General features: G+C 37.2%; 2 protein-coding genes across 2 annotated transcripts; both read left to right on the plus strand.

Moving 5' to 3' along the window:
- Window positions 1-63: 63 nt before the first annotated feature.
- LOC133871645 (protein PELPK1-like) lies at window positions 64-5,397 on the plus strand. The gene is made up of 2 exons (XM_062309074.1): window positions 64-592; window positions 4,993-5,397. The coding sequence occupies exons 1-2, from the start codon at window positions 187-189 to the stop codon at window positions 5,286-5,288; spliced, it is 702 nt and encodes a 233-aa protein (XP_062165058.1). The 5' UTR covers window positions 64-186; the 3' UTR covers window positions 5,289-5,397.
- Window positions 5,398-16,113: 10,716 nt separating this feature from the next.
- Window positions 16,114-17,409, plus strand: LOC133870868 (AT-hook motif nuclear-localized protein 17). Its single transcript, XM_062308115.1, has one exon. The coding sequence runs from the start codon at window positions 16,344-16,346 to the stop codon at window positions 17,268-17,270; it is 927 nt and encodes a 308-aa protein (XP_062164099.1). The 5' UTR covers window positions 16,114-16,343; the 3' UTR covers window positions 17,271-17,409.
- The last annotated feature ends 1,877 nt before the right edge of the window (window positions 17,410-19,286 follow it).

Below are 19,286 nucleotides of genomic sequence, written 5' to 3' on the forward strand. Positions count from 1 at the left end.
TTCCACCAACAATAGACAGCTCTAGCAACCAACCTGCCTATCTTCCCTAATCTCCTAAATGCCACATCCCCCCAGACAGATCATCCCTCTATAAAACAGTACTATGGTGAATCTTTATGTTCAAACCATTCTTGGAAGAAGCTTAACCTTCTTTGAAACTGCCAAATTCTAAAAGGTAGAGCAGACATGAATTGTCACAAGAATTTGTGCATTCTGTTTTTGGCTACTGTGTTAGTTTTTGGCAATGTAGTTCTCGCCACTCGCCTCCTTGTAGACACAACACTACCTAAGGTTCCTGAGTTTACCAAGCCAGAACCGCTGCCTCTTCCTACAGTTCCAAACTTGCCTAAACCTGAATTACCACTACCTAAGGTTGAACTTCCCCCGCTTCCTCATGTCCCGACCCTTCCAAAACCTGAGTTTCCAGCGGTGCCTCACGTTGCAAAGCCTGAACTGCCTCCTTTGCCAAAGCTGGAGGTGCCAAAACTGCCGGAATTGCCACCTCTGCCCCATCTCCCAGATCTGCCAAAGCCCATATTACCTACCATCCCAAGCTTTCCCAAGGATATACCCCACTCAACTTCTAACCCTTGAGTTTCCCGAATCTGGTATATGGGGTTCCGCCCGAGTGATTTGTGCATGGATTAGTGCAAGTAGTGATCTCCCCAATTATGTCTTCTTCGTGTTTGTGGAAATGCTGTGTTGTCTTGTAATAGTGGTTATCCTTCGTAAAGGGATGTGTAATATCTGTTCTATTTGAATGTTATATATATATATATATATATATATATATATATATATATATGTTGTTGGATTCGTCTCATCTCCTAGTCAGAAAAAACGAGAAGGATTAGTTTTCATAGACTGCCGATTTTCATGCTAAAGTTTGCTCGTAAATTAGACCATGCTCCTATATTTTTAAAAAAGATATGAGAACCTAAGCAAGAAATTGTTAAAGAGTATTTTCAAAATTAATATATATATATATATATAGTCTTTGTTTTGATCGGGCCTTTTAATAATGGAAGGCATTTAAGAGTCTTGAAAGAGGACTTGAAAGAGGAGAGCCCCTAATTCAAAAAGAAAAAGAAATAGTAGAGCCCCACATGAGAAAGTGAGAAGATAAAGAAGACACGTATTAAGGATACGGCTTACATCCAGTTAGTAAAGTAACTGGACATCTCCAATTAGTAAAATATGCTGTCAAGATTCAATAATACCTGTTTCGGTCTCTCCTGCAAGTCTTCAGACTACCTGCCTCCCTCACTCTCCACTGTATGAGGATCTTCTATAATTATTTGCTTAAATTGAAGAGAATTTGGACAGGTAATATGAAATCTCTTCTCTCATCAGGCATGAGTGCAATCCGGCTAGACAATTCCACGAACAGCTCACACACTTTGTCAGTCTCTTCTTTGTCCTCATCGCCATGGAACAACCACCATAAATCATTACACCTTCCAGTGAACTCTTGAAGACCCACAAAACCCATCACTCCCTCATCAATCTTAAGTCTATCTTTGTCTATTCAATGGTATCCACGGGTGAGGAGTGAGAGTGATGCTGTACTAGAGAGAGAGAGAGAGAGAGTGAGAGAAGCCATCAATGGCGTTAAAGATAATTGAATGCCTCGTCCATTCTTATCCTTCTTGGGCCTCTCCTTTCATTGAGTGGCTCGTTGAGAATCACCTCTAGAAATATCAAAGGCATGGTTCTTGCTAGTCATATCCCCTTGTTGAATTTGAGAAATTTTCTGAATTTCTTAGCCAACATGACTATTTAATCAGAATCTGTAAAGTCCTCACCAGAGGAGTCTACCACTTTCTTACTAGAGGACTTCAAATTAAGCCAAAATTTTCTTCTTTGGTTGAGACGAGAACAATTTCATAAGTTTGAATAGATTCAATGAAATATTCGACTTTGATAGAGTCCAAATCATTGCTTTCCTCTATGACAATCACTTTGAGTCTAAGTTCTCTGATTTTCCTGACAATCTTATTGTTTAGAATATTTTCTCCAAGATTAAAACTTGAGTTGATGATATCATTCAACTGAGCAACAACTCGCCAAATGTCTCATCATCATTCATTTTAATCTCTTCAAACTTAGATGTCAACATCCAAAGTTTGGAATTCATAGCCTTGTTACCTTCTTGGTAACCTCTAGGATTTTCCATGCATATTTAGCAATCTCACAAAGACAAATTCACTTGAATACCTTAGAAGACACTACCATGAAAATAGCATTCAAACCTTTGCTATTCTAATTAGAATAATGATTCAATGCCACCTAAATATACAACTTTTCACCACCTTACCTATGTGGCAAGGTGGTCCCCCACTACTTTTTGAATTTTTTTATTTTTTAAAAATAAATTAAAGTGGGGACCACCTTGCCACATAGACAAGGTAGTGGAAAGTTGTATATTTAGGTGGTAGTGAATCATTACTCTTCTAATTATATTCATTAATCTCGTCTTTGAACCATTGTTCCACAGGCGTGTCAATCCGTTTCCAACCTTTCTCAGTGATTGTCCAGACATGCTCATCCAAAGACTTAATGATAGCTCTCATGCAAACATTCCAACAAGCGTAATTATTTCAATCAAAGTAAGGAGGTACATTCATTCAAGGATTCTGAGTGAGCCATTGACAATAGAGGTCAATGATCACACTTAAAGCACTAGTAGTAGATACTTTATAGGTGGTTCCCTTCCTTAAATATAGGGAAAAAAAATATAAAAAATCACCTACAGCAGATTCCCTACAGGTTTCCTAAGCATTGAGAATGCTACAATGCTTCCTAATGTGTAAGGAACCAAAAGAGTTTCCTAGAATCCTATCCACTATTTCAATACAAAATATTTTTCTTTCCTCCCTCATCTCATCTTTTTGCCTTTTATTTGGAATTGTGTTGAAATTTTGTGAAAAATGTGAGGATAGATACAAACTTATACTTGTAAAGAATGAATATTTAATTGATATAAGAAAAGATAAGGGAAGCTATTGTGGGGTGTATTTGGATAAGGGAAGCTATTGTGGGGTGTATTTGGATAGGGAAGCAAAAAGTAGTTTTATTCTCTAAAGTTAAGAAAAATCAAAAGGAAGCTGCTGAGGAGGTTTAATCCAAATAGAAAGAACATCGCTCTGATTCTAATTAAAAGTCACAAGATTTTACCCCAAGGCGCACAAAACACAATTATGCAGTAAATTTAATAAAAATTCTGCAGCAGTAAAATAAATCCAAACCACAAAGTATAAAGCATCAACCACAATTGACACAAAAGATTTATAAACGAAGTGGAAACCTTTGAATAACACATTCAAGGTAAAACCACTCTAAGACAATCAATCTCAAAAAACCAATCCTCTAAGAAAGATCCAAAGTATAGGCAAAGTACATTTACAACCCTTTGTAACGATTTAGGCTACTCCCACTTGCCTCCTGCCGCAGCAGCTCCAGCTTTTCATTGGGCAATCTTCCTTCTTATTTCTTTAGACAGTGAAAACTCTCATCAAAGAATTCTCTTGGTTCACAAAGGAATGAAGCTAAGCACTGGGGCTCGGAATTTTTTATACGAACCATGAACTCGGCACAAATTCGATCAATACGAAATGAGCAAGTTAGAATTTTATATACCCGGGTTTGGGTTAATTCGTTTAATAATTAAACAAGTCAACTCCGAACTCGCTTATCCCATGGGTTTTTTCTTAATAATAATATAACAAAACCCTAAACCTAAAAGTAAAGTATGCCACTAACTTGTTAAGTACGGAGCCGCTTCTTCTTTCTTGAGCTCCTCTCTCCAGACTCACATTAATTCTCTCACTATATGTCGATCTATTTGTCACTCTCCCGCTTGGAAGGAAGATATATATCTGTCTAAAGCTGCAGTACATATATCTCAGATCGCTCTAAAATGTGTCGCAACTGATAGAACCGAAACACCGACCATCAATGAAAGAAGTTCTAGCTGGAGACACAGGCAGGACGGATTAAAGCTGCCAATGAAAGACATTAAGGGAACCTAGAAATCGTTTTCTACTCATCCTATGGCTCACCGACAAGGCCAGCAGCCTTTGCACCATCGCTCTCCACTTCACCTAAGACATGATGTGTCTTTGATACAACTGATCGAGCCATAGGATGAGTACAACTCACCGACAAGGCCAGCAGTCACGACGTCTAGCCGACACTGTTACTGACGCTAGTGTAAAAACTTACAGTTTCAACTGCATATATATTACATCCACCAAAATGACTAAATATTGTCTAACAACTAATTACGACACATATTTTGATGATCACCGAATAAGCCAACACTAAAAACCTTACAAAAATTATGTTTCATATTTTAAGAATACACTAGTTAATTAATAACCAAAAGGTCTTGGATTGAATAACAAAAAACATTGGATTAATTATATGAAATTTAGCGTGCATGGCAAAATATTATAGAGATTAGAGGGCATGTAATCCAACGATCGATGTACTCGGCAAGATATTAAACCAGAAGTTAATTGATCAGATGTGATATATAACATTGTAAAGAGTTAGGGCAGGTATGACTTGATGATCTCAACCGTTCAAAAAGAATGAGATGCATGGCATACAATAAACCCCTGCCTATAATCACAAACATGATATTTTTGATCAAATAGATGAACTTCCATTAACTACTCCGATGAAGATTTTTGCTACATACGGCAAGCCCTTGTACCTAACAGTTTAATATTTGTGTTTCGGATGAGCAGTTCCCCGAAAACTAGGTAGCTCTCACAACCACCCTGCCTATCTTCTGCAGCATCGCAGACGGATCATCCCTCTATAAAACAGTACTATGGTGAATCTTTACGTTCAAACCATTCTTGGAAGAAGCTTAATTGTCACAAGAATTTGTGCATTCTGTTTTTGGCTACTGTGCTAGTTTTTGGCAATGTAGTTCTCGCCACTCGCCTCCTTGTAGACACAACACTGCCTGAGGTTCCTGAGTTTCCCAAGCCATGAACCGCCGCCTCTTCCTACAGTTCCAAACTTGCCTAAACCTGAATTACGTACCACTACCTAAGGTTGAACTTCCCCCGCTTCCTCACGTCCCGACCCCTCCAAAACCCGAGTTTCCGACTGTGCCTCACGTCGTAAAGCCTGAACTGCCTCCTTTGCCAAAGCTGGAGGTGCCAAAACTGCCGGAATTGCCACCTCTGCCCCATCTCCCAGATCTGCCAAAGCCCACATGCATTACCTACCATCCCAAGCCTTCCCAAGGATATACCCCACTCAACTTCTAACCCTTGAGTTTCCCGAATCTGGTATATGGGGATCCGCGCGCCCTAGTGATTTGTGCATGGATTAGTGCAAGTAGTGATCTCCCCAATTATGTCTTCTTCGTGTTTGTGGAAATGCTGTGTTGTCTTGTAATAGAGGTTATCCTTCATAAAGGGTTGTGTAATATCTGTTCTATTTGATTGTTACGTACATATAAATTGTTGGAGTGTTTTCAAAAATAATATATATATATATATATATATATATATATATATATATATATATATATATATAATGTAAGTCTCTCTTTCTCTATCCGATGGCATTCACAGATGACGGGTGAGAGTGATGCTGTACCAGAGAGACCAAACAATTTTTGAATCTGGACCATCCATGTTATTAACCGGAGATGTCCAATTATTTTCTTAACGGAGTCATTTATTAATGCCAACTCATGCCAAATGATTGATTTAAAGCAATACTTGAGCGTATGCAATTAAATGTATATACTTTTTCGCACCAAACCAGAGTACTATTATTGGTTAGTATACATTAATTAGTTATAATTTGTTGGTTATATGTATATAAAATATTAAAAGGAAATAATATCAATACTTAATTGTTAGTTATATGATATAATGATAATCCAGATACTTAATCATATTACTCGTGTAATATAATAGGATTATAGGTCTATATGATCATATATAATATAAATTGTGACATATAACATGTAATCACTTTATTATATGTTATAAGTATTATCATTAGATATTTAATAATCATTACATCGTTTATTTTTATTTTTTTAAAGTTATATAGGTTATTTAACCATACAATATGAATATATATTGTTTATATGTTATATAATGTAATATTAATTTTTAAATCAACTCGCTGCTTTTTTTTGTATGTTAAATAAACTATATAACTTACAACAAAATTGGCCGAGCTTATGAGCTTAATTTTTAAAACACGTCATGAGCTCAAGTTCATTTAGTCGACTTGAGCTTAATTTTTAAAACTCATCAAGAGTTCGAACTCGGGTCGGGCTCGTGATAAATTTAAATGAGCCAAGCTTGCACAAGCTGACAAGCACTACTTGCTCAAGCTTGGCTTGTTTACAGCCCTACTTGGAGGCTTACAAATTAAATTTCAAATCTTGGTTGTTTTTTTTATTAGGGTCATTTACAATTATTTGTTAGAATTTAAGAAAATTTGGGCAGGTAATTGTGAGAGATTTACCTGATCAAATAAATCTCATAAATTATCTCTCATAATTATTTACCTAAATTCTCTCCAATTCAAACAAGGAATCGTAAAGCATCCTTATCCCTTTTTGAGACCACAACTTGGGCAACTTGGGCACTGGCAGCCTAGTAATAGATTTGATGTGTATCATTTAAAGCTGAAAATGCTTTTGTATTCGTGGAAGCTGGCTAAACAATGGTTGTGGGGGCGATACTGTGGGTCTGGTTTGTGGTTTTTGTCCACCACCTCTTGACTCTTGTCCCAATTTGGATACCATAGAGGTGTCCAAAAACAGAAAAAGATACATGCATGCGTCGCTGTATTCCACTTCACATAGGATGATAGGAAGTACTACATGTCAGAAAACAGATGAAGACTTTACTTTTTAGCAGCTCCTTTTAAATTAGCAATAATTTTTTATAACTGTCACTCACTCTTGAGTTACCGTTCTTTTTTTTCAAATAAATAAATAAATTTTACACCTAAACTTTTTTTATTTTTTTAATTTTGTCCACCTAATTTTTTTCTTTTTTTTTTTTCAATTTGACCCTCTTAAATTTTCAGGCCTATTTTTTGATAGGCCGTAGGGTGTTTTGTATTTGTTATTGGACTATCTTATCTATGTGGGAAAAAAAAAAGAAAAAAAAAAAAGAAAAAGAAAAGGATCCGATGATCAATGATGGATATTTTTTTGTCTTCTGTTACAGGAGGACGATGCATGTTCTATCCGGTGTCCATTACAGACCGGTTTTTGGTTTGTTTATTCATTTGATTTTTTAAATCATTTAAATTTTTTATTAATTTAGATTAGATAATCTTATAATTAGGCCTCTTTTAAATCGGACTCGAAGACCCAGATACATATTGGGTGGGCCCGGTTGGGTGTGAGGGCCGGGCCATGAGGCTTAATGGTTGAATTGCTAATTCAACAAACAATATAATTATTAAATATGTTTTTTTTTTAAAAAAAAAAAAACATAAATAATTTTACTGGGATTCGTTATCAATTGATTTTTTCAATGATGTTATTTTAGGATTGAGTTACCTATGAATTTATGTGCTTAATTCCTAGCAAAAAAGAGAGGTTTGAAAAGCTGCTAATGTAAATGCAGCTATCTGTTCTAAGTGACTCAATCTTGTCATACTCCTAGCTGCATGCATATATCCCTCGTGATCCCGCACTACAATACCAATTCCCAAGCGACCACCGACCTTATTAACAGCAGCATCCCAGTTTAACTCGTAACAAAACTCAACCGGCGCTTTCCACTTGAATTGAATGCCACTTATGTTCTTTGGTGATAGTACTGTCTCTCTGGCAAATTAAGATTAATTAGCTTATTTCGAGTGAAAAAATTACAGAAGGTCTCATGTTAAAAAAAACTAAATGGATTAGGTTGCAATATTGAAATAGAAGTCCATTATTTTTTCATTGAAGACAATCTTGTTGGTTCTTTTTTTTTTTTTTTTTTTTAACAAGAAGTTATTTTTTTTTTACTGGAACCAAGTCAAAGTCATAGAGGAGGGAACTATCCCATAGGAGGACCTCAAAGAATAAAAATAACCAAACAAGTCAAATTTGCTAATTGAACTTTGCATAATTATATTAATTCATGTCATGTTAAAGTTCCATTACACTTCATATTCAAACCTTTCAAAAAAGAAAAAAACACTTCATATTCAATGATTTTGTGATTAATTTAATAATAATAATAATAATAATAATAATAATAATAATGAGTAATTATAAAATAATTAAGTGGTTAAATTTAATATTTTCATCTATGTAAATTTTTATAACAAGTGATATATATCCAAAGTAAAGTACTAAACTAATAGTTAAACAATTAAATTCTTATTAGTCTAAATTTGGAGATCGACATATGATCATTTATTATACCTAAGTCTTACCTGTTTTAATTTAAAAATAAACCCTAACAGATTGTTCTGTCTTACTTGTTTTATTTTTAACATTAACTAAAAATATAAGTATTCAAATAATCTAATAACTTTAAAAAATAATAATAATAATAATTAACCAACATAGCCCGATATTACTTCAACTGATACCGCTAAATTTCACATTAACGGTGGGCAGTGAAAAAGCAGTGCTATAAATTACTTTTGCTTTGCTTGTCTAAGGAACACGTTAGAATCACGCAAAGTGATTCATTCGTCTCTGTTTTAACCACTTTAACCAGCTAGCTTGGTAATCCCTTTGAAGCCCACCTCTTTTTTCAGAAATAGGTAACTTTTCTTTTCTTTTTTATCTTTTTCCTTTTCTTTTTCTTTTCTTTTCTTTTTTCTTTTTCCTTTTCTTTTTCTTTTCGGTGCTGCTAAAGAAAGAGATAGCTAGAGCCCCATTTCCTCAACCCATGAAACTCGTCAATAACTAATTAAGCTGATTAATTAGAGATAATAAGAACAAAGATTATCCGATCGAGCCAAAGATTGTTATCATTCTAAATTTCTAATTAATTAAAAACCATTAAAGATGTTGATGCTAATTCAGGTCGGTGAAGCAGGAGCTGCCGCAGGTGGACTCGACCAATTGACCTGCAAAGACAAAGGACGCACAATGGGTTTCCCCAGCGGTCCTCCTCCGACGCCCAAATTAGATGAAGTATATTTTGAGTGAGAGAGAGAGGGAGAGTTCAGAACTTGTATCCAAAAAACCCAAAAAAACTTAATACCTGGACTTTGCTATTTATAGGCAGCTGCCCTCAAGGTTAGGTAGAAATATCCCGGTTTTTAGGGAACAATGACTCCCTGTGTGTGAACAAGTCCTAAGTACACTCTTGACAGCGATGGGCAGGTGGGCTTTTTAATGACGAAGCATGAGACTCCGGGAAATCCCAGATCTTCGGGGATTCAGCCACCTAATCGCTCTCCTTTATCAGTATCGTCATTATTACCACTTGTCGGTTAACGGAGCACCCGATACCTCCTGCTCGAACTGCACCGGTCGGGGCCTCACCATCCCAGGAAGGAGGCCTCATCGGTAGCGATGTATCCGACACCTTCCGCTCGGTTGGAACCCCCCTCTCGGGAAGGTTATTTTATCAACACAAGAATTCATCTTTTTTCAATAAATATTCGCTACATGCATGCAATGATAAATGTTAAGTGCTCAATCCAACTTTGAAAGATAGATCGAGCTGATGTTCATCGGAACACAATTCTTTCTTCAACATTTTTGTTTCTTTTTCCGATAATTGAAACTTAGAAGCAACCTTTAGGAATCTTTTAGCCTTAATAAAAGATCACATGACAGTTTCAGAGACTGAAACGCTATTTGGCTAAATAAAAAAAAAATAAAAGGGATTAAAGCGTGACTACTATCATGCACATTATGTCAAATCAATGTTGTATATTATTTTGTTTTGAAATGGAAGATGAAAACACTTCAAAACAAAATAATATGAGGGTTGCTACATTCACACCAAAAAGCTTACACTCATTTTTTACACCATGATGTGGCATTCCATATCAGTTTTTTTTTTTTTTTTTTTTTTTTTTTTTTTTTTTTTTTTTTTTTTGTGGGTTTTCTTCTTAGGCATACAAGGAAGATCGGTGCCCCCGAACTGCCCACCTGAACCACCTGGAACACGCGAGCACCACTACCTCCAAGACAGTCACCATCGAGCGTCCATTTCCGAAGGCCATGGACGGGTGGCGACTAAGCTCGGGAAAGATCCAGCCAGAACCCACGCACATTGGCGTGGGTTTGAGAGACCCGGCTGAAAAACCAAGCTGTCCAGATCCCGAACGGCCCAGATCAAGCCAAGCGTCCCGATCCAAACTCGAATCCGACCAGAAAACCACGTCATCCAGAGCCCGAACCACCCAAATCTGATCGAGTGTCCCGACCCGTCATCCTGATCTCGCAGGCCTTCCAAATCCCGTCATCCCGAGCTTTGTCGCCGATTGGAGAGAGAGAGAGAGAGAGAGAGAGAGAGAGAGTTGAAGAGGAAAAAAAAAATCCGATGTGGAATATCCACATTCGGGTGCAAGGGTTTGGGAGTAAGTCTAGCATTTTTCTTGGCTAAAAGTAGGGAAAGTTTTTATTATGGTAAAAACAATCCACGAAATAATAATTAAGGGCATGAGATGTCAAGTTTTAGGTCTCATTTGGTTCGCGGAATAAGTCATTGGAATAGAATAACTATTCCGTTGAAATAACTATTTTTTTATTTGGTAGGGACCTATTCCTGAGGGAATAGACAACCTTTTCCAAAAAAAAATTAAAAAACAAAAACAAAGAATTTAGATTAAATCAAAGGTCCAATATTATTGTTTTTTTTTTTTTTTTTAAGATTTGAGTTTTTTTTAAAAATAAGAACTTATGTGGGTCATTTTTTTAGTCATTTTGGGTCAATTCCAATTGTGGTATATGTGTTGTCACCAAACTAAAGGATTAGAATAATCATTCCATTTCACTATTCCTCATTCCTAGTAATAACTATTCTAAGACCTGTCATCCAGATTCAAGAGGTCTGCTACTTCAAAATGGTCCGAATTAAGATCTTCTCAAATTATTTGTTCGAATTAAAAAGAAAACGGTCAAGTGATTGTGAGAGATCACTTATACATAAGATTCACTTGACCAAATAAAAACTAGGCTATCCAACCACTTATCCAAAAATTTGGGCCGCAATTTTCGCTGATGAAGATAGGAAGACTAGCTTGGATGAATTAATCTTCTGCTCTGACCAATTATAATGGGTGCTTAGACAATCATGGATCACAATTTCTTCTCTAGCGTTGGCTTTGGAAAAAATCATCCAATCATCAACAAATAGAAGATGAGAAACTGGAGGACCTTGCCTTGATGCCATGTAGATTACCAAGATTCGCCTCTCTAAGAACGATTCTTGACCGAATTTTAGAACTCATAATAAAAAGAAAAGGTTCTCAGTGTTTTAGAATTTTCAAAAATCTCTAGTGTTCTAATCAAGCCCAAACCCGATGAAGAATCCGACAAATTGGGGTATGGCTAACAAATTATGTGTTATTACTATCTTGACTGTCTTATCAAATAAATTATTTGATGTCTATTGCAATTTTGTCATTGCTAAAGATTTATTGGATGAATTAATGGGTGGATATGTGTTTGAAAATGAGGGTACTAAGAAATTTGGGGCTAACAATTTCTTACACTTTCAAATGACCAATAAGAAGAGCATTTACTTTTCAAATTCATGAGTTTCATAATATAGTAGCCAAATTGGTCAAATAAGGTGATGGTCTACCTAAAAGCTTTGTGACTCAATGTCTTGTGAAAATACTACCGGGCTCTTGGAATGAATATAATCTCCCTTTCAAACAAAAAAAGACTTTCATGAGTTTTCAACAAACCATAATTCACATTAAAATAGAATAAATGAATAGATCCTTGGAGAAAATCAACAAAGCTAAGGAAGTTGTTTCCAAAGCTAATATAGTGGGACATAGACCTAGAAGGCCTCCACAGCACTATAGGAAATTTGATCATAAGCCCAAAGAAAAATCTTAGAATTATAACAAGAAAAACAATTTGTCCATTTCTCATATACAAAAGAAAAAGGGAAATTGTTTTGTTTGTAGCAAAGCAAGTAAATGTTCGGCCTTGTCTAGGCAAAGAACTACCTACAACAACAATGGATCAACATCAAAGAGCAAAGCAAATGTGACAAAAGTAGAGGAAATTATTGTAGCATGGTTTCCGAAGCTTACATGGTCATGGATTGATGTAGGACGGAATTTAATAATATTTTCGGTGCAAACGAAAATAGAAGAGTTGCCAAAAATAATATTGAAGCAGAGCCGTTTGATTAGAAGTTTACCTGTTTGCAGACAATGGAAGTACAAAAGGAAATACTTGATATTCAAACCAAGAGTTTATTTTATTTTATTTCCTTCTTAGAATTAAGACTTTATTTCCTTTACTTATTAGGACTAGATTTGCTTTATTTATTTGATTTCCTTTTAGAATAAGTTTTACTTTTACTACTAGGATAAGATTTACTATTGTTATTAGAATAAGGTTTACTATTACTATTAGGATTATGATTACTTTCTCTACAAGTATTTCTCTTCTATAAATAGGTGTGCTTATTATGTAAAAAAAGAATCAATTGAATTGTTATAAAATCAAAGAATTCTCTCCCAAATACTCTGCGGAGTTTTATCTTTTGGGGTAGAAGACGAAGACGCTTCTCCTTGCAGAATCGAAGACGCTTCTCCTTGCAGAATCGAAGACGCTGTTCTTTGATTAGTTACTTTAGTCTTCCGCTACATCATGGATGTGAAAGGATGGATAGTAGATTCCGTAGCTACTAGGCACATTTGTGGAAATAAGGAAGACTTATCCTTCTACAAACAAATGGAAGAAAGAACCGATCGAGCGGGAGATTGTTGGGGACAATAGATCCATACCAATGGTAGGCAAATGGAAGCTTTCATAAGGCTAACTTCTAGTAAAATCCTTTCACTTTCTGATGTCCTACATGTTTCTCACTTTAGGCACAATTTGATTTCGATACATGCACTTGCTTGGTAAGGCCGGACTTAAACTTTTAATTAATGGTGGTAATTAATGTTACCTTAACCAAGCATGATGTCTTTGATGGTAAATGATATGAAAAGGTCTTTATGTACTAAATGTCATTAATGAAATTCCACAATCTTCCTTGCTTACTTGGTTGATAAACTTGGACATGTAAATTTTAGCTATATCAAGAAAATGAAAGAAACTGGAATCATTAATTCACTAAGTAAAGTGAATATGGATAAATGTGAAATATCTGCCGAGATCAAAATCACTAAGAAGTCATGTAAATCTATTACAAGAGAAATTGAACTTCTTGATTTAATACATAGTGGTTCGGGTGTTTATAGCATACAACTATAGGTGGTAAAAGATATTATGTGATATTTGTTGATAACCGCTATAGATTCACTAAACTTTAATTTACTTGTTGAGAACCAAAGATGAAGTTTTAGAAATGTTCATAAAGTACAAAATTGAAGTTGAGAATCAAAAGAGTAAAGAATTAAAAGACTAAGAACCGATAAAGGTAGTGAATACGAGTCTAATCCTTTTAAGGAATTTTGTGAACAAAATGGAATGACACATGAAGTTATACCTCCTTCTTCATTATAATCTAATGGAGTAGCCGAAAGGAAAAATAAAGGTATTTCCTTATTCTACTTTCGTCTTATATATTTTAGTTATCTTATTGTTAATTTTCAAATTAATATCATTATGTTTTAACAAGAAAGTTTTGCAAGATCCAAATTATTTTCCAACAACGCACAAGCAATCTTATATGCTTGTGCGCAAAGCATTACTAAAAAATCAGCCTGCACAACCTAGTCTAACTCTTGTCATTCTTGAAGCACTTTTTACATGATGCCACCATGTTATCGTGATTCGTGCATAAAAGTGGAAGGGTAAAAAGAGATCAAAAGAGAGAACTCTCTAAATGTCTTAAGGAATACTCCAACTTTTTTTTTCTTTTTTTCTTTTTTTTTTTTTCTTTTAAACAAAAATCATTAACTAACACTTTGAATAGAAAACACTCTTAGAAATACAAATATAGTTTTCACCTTTATATTACATTAAAACACATTTAAAAAAATAAAAATAAAAAACACCTCTTAAAACACATTAACAAATAGAGCCTATATAGTTGATTACTTAGACTTAGGGTTGACAATTTGTGTTGGCGTGTTGGGCCAACTTACGAATCAACTTGATATGGGGTTTACATGAACCAGATTCATTTAGTTAAACAGGTCCAATCCCTCAATCTTGACATGACTCATTTAAATTAGCGGTGATACGACACGATCCGTTAACTCATTTAACAAACAAGTCGTGTTTAGGTCAACCCAATACGGCTTGTTTGGCCTGTTTCAACCTGTATATGAATTTAAATGGAAAAAAAAAAAATTATATGAATTTTAACCTCTTATGCAAGTCACTCATGGATCAAGGCCCAAGGGAGTTGACCTATTTATTAAATAGGCTAATTCAAGCCAAACCGAATTGACCCAAACTTAATTATACAAAATTTTAATATGTTAATTTTGCGTTGGGTTCGTATCGAGTTTACAGATCGTGTCAAAAATTGACGAACCTATTTGAACGGTCCAATTTATGAACATTATAGTAATTGAATTATTTTGGTGCGCAAGAGGAAGCAAACGGGAGGACGTTCAGGTAGCAGCACTACATCCTCATAGACTCATAGTTGTAGGGTAGGGAGCCATAACTTTGCCCCTTGTGCGGGTCAGTTTCAACTTGTTGGTCATTCCTTATCCTCTAACAAAAATTTATTCTTCTTTTCCAATTTGGAAAGAGAGAGAGAAAGAGATAGCAAAGCACATCTAAGGAGTATTGAATAGTGGAACACACATACGCATACCCCAGCTGTTGCCTGCTTCTTTACGCATACTTCTCTAAGGATGGAGAGATACTAAATGCAATTTTTTTTCTTTTCCTTTTTCTACTTGAATTAGGAAAGGATTATAGGGAATGACCATTTTTCGGATCAAGAGGATGATATATTATAAACGAAAAAAGCGTAGGCAAAAACAAATTTGATCGTACGTTGTTTATAATTCTTACGTTGGTTTAGAATTTCACAGGCTATATCGATAGGCTTCTCTTTTTCAAATTGTTGAAGTTTTACTCCAACGAAAAGGCAAAGGCACGGTTACTTTCATATACATCTAAAATTGACTTCATATTTATGCAGTGCTTTCTATTTCAGTAGATCAGCAGATCACGAATACTAGCTAGCTCCTTCAAATTCTAACGTCTCTTTTCTTCTCTCTATACTCAACTATTCAAATTGTTCTAATTTGCTTCTTCTTCTATTTTTCTTTTTCTTTTGAGAAAAATTGCTTGGAAAAGAGGTAAGTAGTACACAAAACATGTGGTGGAATAGAAGAGGAGAGGAGAAGGGAGGAGGGTAATTAGATGCGGCAGGGTCCACTTTTGATGAATAGACGACACAGATTGATTGGTTTAAAATAGGGAAAAAGTGCACCAATCATTCTGACTTTATAAGCATAGATGAAGATGTGTAGGCTAAGCAAAATGATTACAGGGTTTGAAGGTCGAGACCCTTTTGATCAAGGCTTAGGAAAAAGTCATCCTTCAAATTCCCAATTTTAGCACATGATCGAGGAGGAAGTGATCGATATCTTCTCGTCAAAGTAAGTGAGCTAAAACATTTTGAAAAATATAGCAAAGGGAGAGAAGTAGCCGTCACAGAAGGGCGTCCCCCATTACCCAAAAAAGGAACATCAAAGGAGTCAACGTCAATCCATTCGGTCGGGGAGGCTCTTGAAGACTCATGCCTGCCCATCCATCCATCGATCTCTCTTTCAAACTTGAAGAAATGTAAACAAAGGCGGTGTGGTCAGGTCGAGCTAACCCCTAACCAGTACCCGGCCATTTCTCTCTCTCTCTCTCTCTCTCTCTCTCTCTCTCTCTCGTGAGAGAGATGTGTACGTGGACCCTACTATAGCTCCAACCAGCGGCGCCATTAGTCTTTACTTGGTTTAGAAGCTCACCCACCTCCCCCTCTCTCTCTTCATAAAACACCCTCATCCCAAGTCCCATTCCCATATATTTATTATAAACAAATCCAAACACCACGCCATCACCTTCTTTGTCTCCCTCTCTCTATCTCTCTCGTAGCCCATCCCTCTCTGCACCAAGTGCAACTATTTCTACTTGTTTCCCTTATTTTAATAGACCCGCCAATCATAGAGCGAGGAGAAGATAACGAACAAATTATACAAAGAGGAATAAAGAGAGGGAAATTCCCAACATGAAAGGCGAATATGTAGAACCAAACAGTGAAACCTCCAGCATGTTCTCCAAGCTTCACCACCAACACCAACAACACCAACAACACCAACTCCTCCACCCATTTTCTCATCCCTTCCACCAAGTCTCCTCCGCCACCACCCCACGTGAATGCCAACAACAAACCTCTGAAGATGACGACAGCCGAAGCAGCGGTGGCCCCACTAACGCCACCCCTCCGACCAACCAGCCCCAGAAGATCAAGACCTCCTCCGAAGGCGACGGAGCCACCATCGAAGTCGTGAGGCGGCCCAGGGGCCGTCCACCGGGATCCAAAAACAAGCCCAAGCCCCCGGTCTTCATCACCCGCGACCCTGAGCCCGCCATGAGCCCTTACGTTCTCGAGGTCCCCGGCGGAAGCGACATCGTTGAGGCTATTTCCCGCTTCTGCCGCCGCAAGAACATGGGCATCTGCGTACTCACCGGCTCCGGTACCGTTGCCAACGTCACCCTCCGCCAGCCCTCCCCAACTCCCGGCGCCACCGTCACCTTCCACGGCCGCTTCGACATCCTCTCCATCTCCGCCACCTTTTTCCCAGGCACCACGTCCTTCCCCGTCCCCAACGGCTTCTCTATCTCCCTTGCAGGTCCCCAGGGCCAGATCGTCGGCGGCCTCGTCGCTGGATCCCTCGTTGCCGCCGGGCCTGTCTTCATAATCGCCGCATCCTTCAACAACCCCTCCTACCACCGGATTCCATCCGAGGACGAGGTCCATAACTCGGGGTCCGGAGGGGGCGACGGCGCGCACTCTCCACCGGTGTCGGGTGGCGGAGAAAGTGGGCACGCGCCGGGTGATTCGTGCGGGATGTCCATGTACAGCTGTCACTTGCCGACCGATGTGATCTGGGCGCCCACTCCGAGACAAGCACCGCCTCCACCACCTTACTGATTACTTCTACAGTTCTGCTGTTAATTAATTCTGGGAAATCTTAGGAGATGTATTTGTTTTTCTTTCGGTTAATTTGTGCCCTTTGATTAACCTCTGTTTTCATTTCGATGTTAATGTTAATTTTAGCGTTTAGTTTAAAGATCAGAATGGAAGCGGAAACTAAAGAGTTTAGTTTAGTTTTAGGGTTTCGAAAACCAGCTCCAATTTTCATGTTTCTCTGTGAAAAGAAAACTTGTGGACTGGTCTTCTCTTTTCTTTAATGCTGGATGTCTGGCTCCGATGGGTCAAAATCAAGCTTCTCTCTCTCTCTCTCTCTCTCTCTCTCTCTCTCTGTGTAAGTAATAGGATTGGTATGGAGGGATGCGTTGAAGTTTGAGACAGGGCTTAGCCTATCTGCTACGCTCTACTTCTGCGTGAAGATAATGCTGATTCGATTGATTTTTCCCTGACGTCCCCAGCTTCTTGATTTGGATAAAGCGTGTGGCAGTGGAGAACGTGGCTAGGGTTGTGCTTGCCAGGCTCCTTTTCAGCGCAGCAGCGGCTATCAGAGCTCTGTATGTGTGTGTATGGGTGTGTTTTGCTTTGTCCAAGACGTTCTCGAAAGCTCTCAGAACCACCAACCCTACTTTATTTCCTCACCCTGCTTTCCATCTGATACAGTTTTGTACTTTGGTTTGTCTCTTTTTCTCTGCCGATGGGTAAAAAGAAAAAGGAAGGAAAAGACTTCGGTGAATCTCTCTCTTTTTCTCTCTATCCCCGCCAAACTTCTGGTCCTGATCATCTGTGTTGAGCTGTGGGTCACTATAGACACACCCGTGCATTTTATAGCTTAGCTCAGAATGGCGGACAAGTATGGGACGTAGTTGCAAAAGTACAAACTATTTTGGGGGATGTATCGACTTCTTCTTCCCCCCACATTATTGTGGAATGGTTTGAAAACGATATCTCAAGTTTGTTGTCTAGCTCTTACAGGAATGGTCAGGGTTAAATGAACGAATATTGGGACTTGTCTTTCTTGGCCATTCAATAAAGAATAAAGAGGGAATTAAAGGGGGTCTTGCTCAAGGAAAGTTTTGAGTTAATTATGAAATGTTACTTAGTGTAATCCTATAGTAAAACTATTTTCTTTTTTCTTTTCTGAAAGAAATTCTGTTACCCTTGAAGCAATTGAATGATCGAGATCTTGTAGAGGAGAAGTATGATGCCTGTTTGTGATGATGGAAAATGTTTTGGGTGTTCAGTTTTTACTACAATCTTTTATAAATTTATGTGGTACTTTACATTTTATAAAAAAGAGTGTCCACTCACCAAAATTATCATATGGCAATTCATATTTTAATAGCTGATGTGAGAAGTGTTACGTGGACTTAAACGTGGTAAATGATATGTGAACTATCATGTAGTAGTTTACATTTTAGTGATTAATATAATAAGTATTACAGATTCACGGGAATTATCATTTTAGTTTGTAAAAAATTTGTAATAAAAGTTATAGTCATATTCGATGAGATAATATTCAACCCTCCGCCTCTCTCTCCCAGTAAATCTAGGTGTATCAGGGACTCCAAAGAAGTTTGGGGTCTCGAATCTTCACAGAATGTATGATATCAACTCCAAAGGAAAACATCTTCCAACCCATGGTTTCATCTTCACTCGAGGATTTGCAGGGTATTCTCAGTTCCAAAGATCATGCAGAACATGGAAGTTGTTGATCAATTAGGCACTGGTAGGGCCCTTGACATTGGAAACATTCTTGGATTCCAAATTTTAACCATCACAAATAGTTCCCTATTCCTTTTCCCTGAGGGCCTAGACCCTCTTGATTAACCTGGTTGAAAAAATGCTACATGTGTTTTTAACTGTTTACTCTTTAATGTGACAATAAAAATTATCATTAATATATTAAATATAGATTAACTCATTTAAAATGCAGTGTCAGTGAAAATCACCATTAAAATGATTCGTCCAGACTCTGATACTTTTCTGTGAGACCAACTTACTTTCTTGACTAGTACT

The sequence above is a fragment of the Alnus glutinosa genome, chromosome 6, assembly GCF_958979055.1.
Source record: "Alnus glutinosa chromosome 6, dhAlnGlut1.1, whole genome shotgun sequence".
In the NCBI taxonomy this organism is placed as follows: Eukaryota; Viridiplantae; Streptophyta; class Magnoliopsida; order Fagales; family Betulaceae; genus Alnus; species Alnus glutinosa.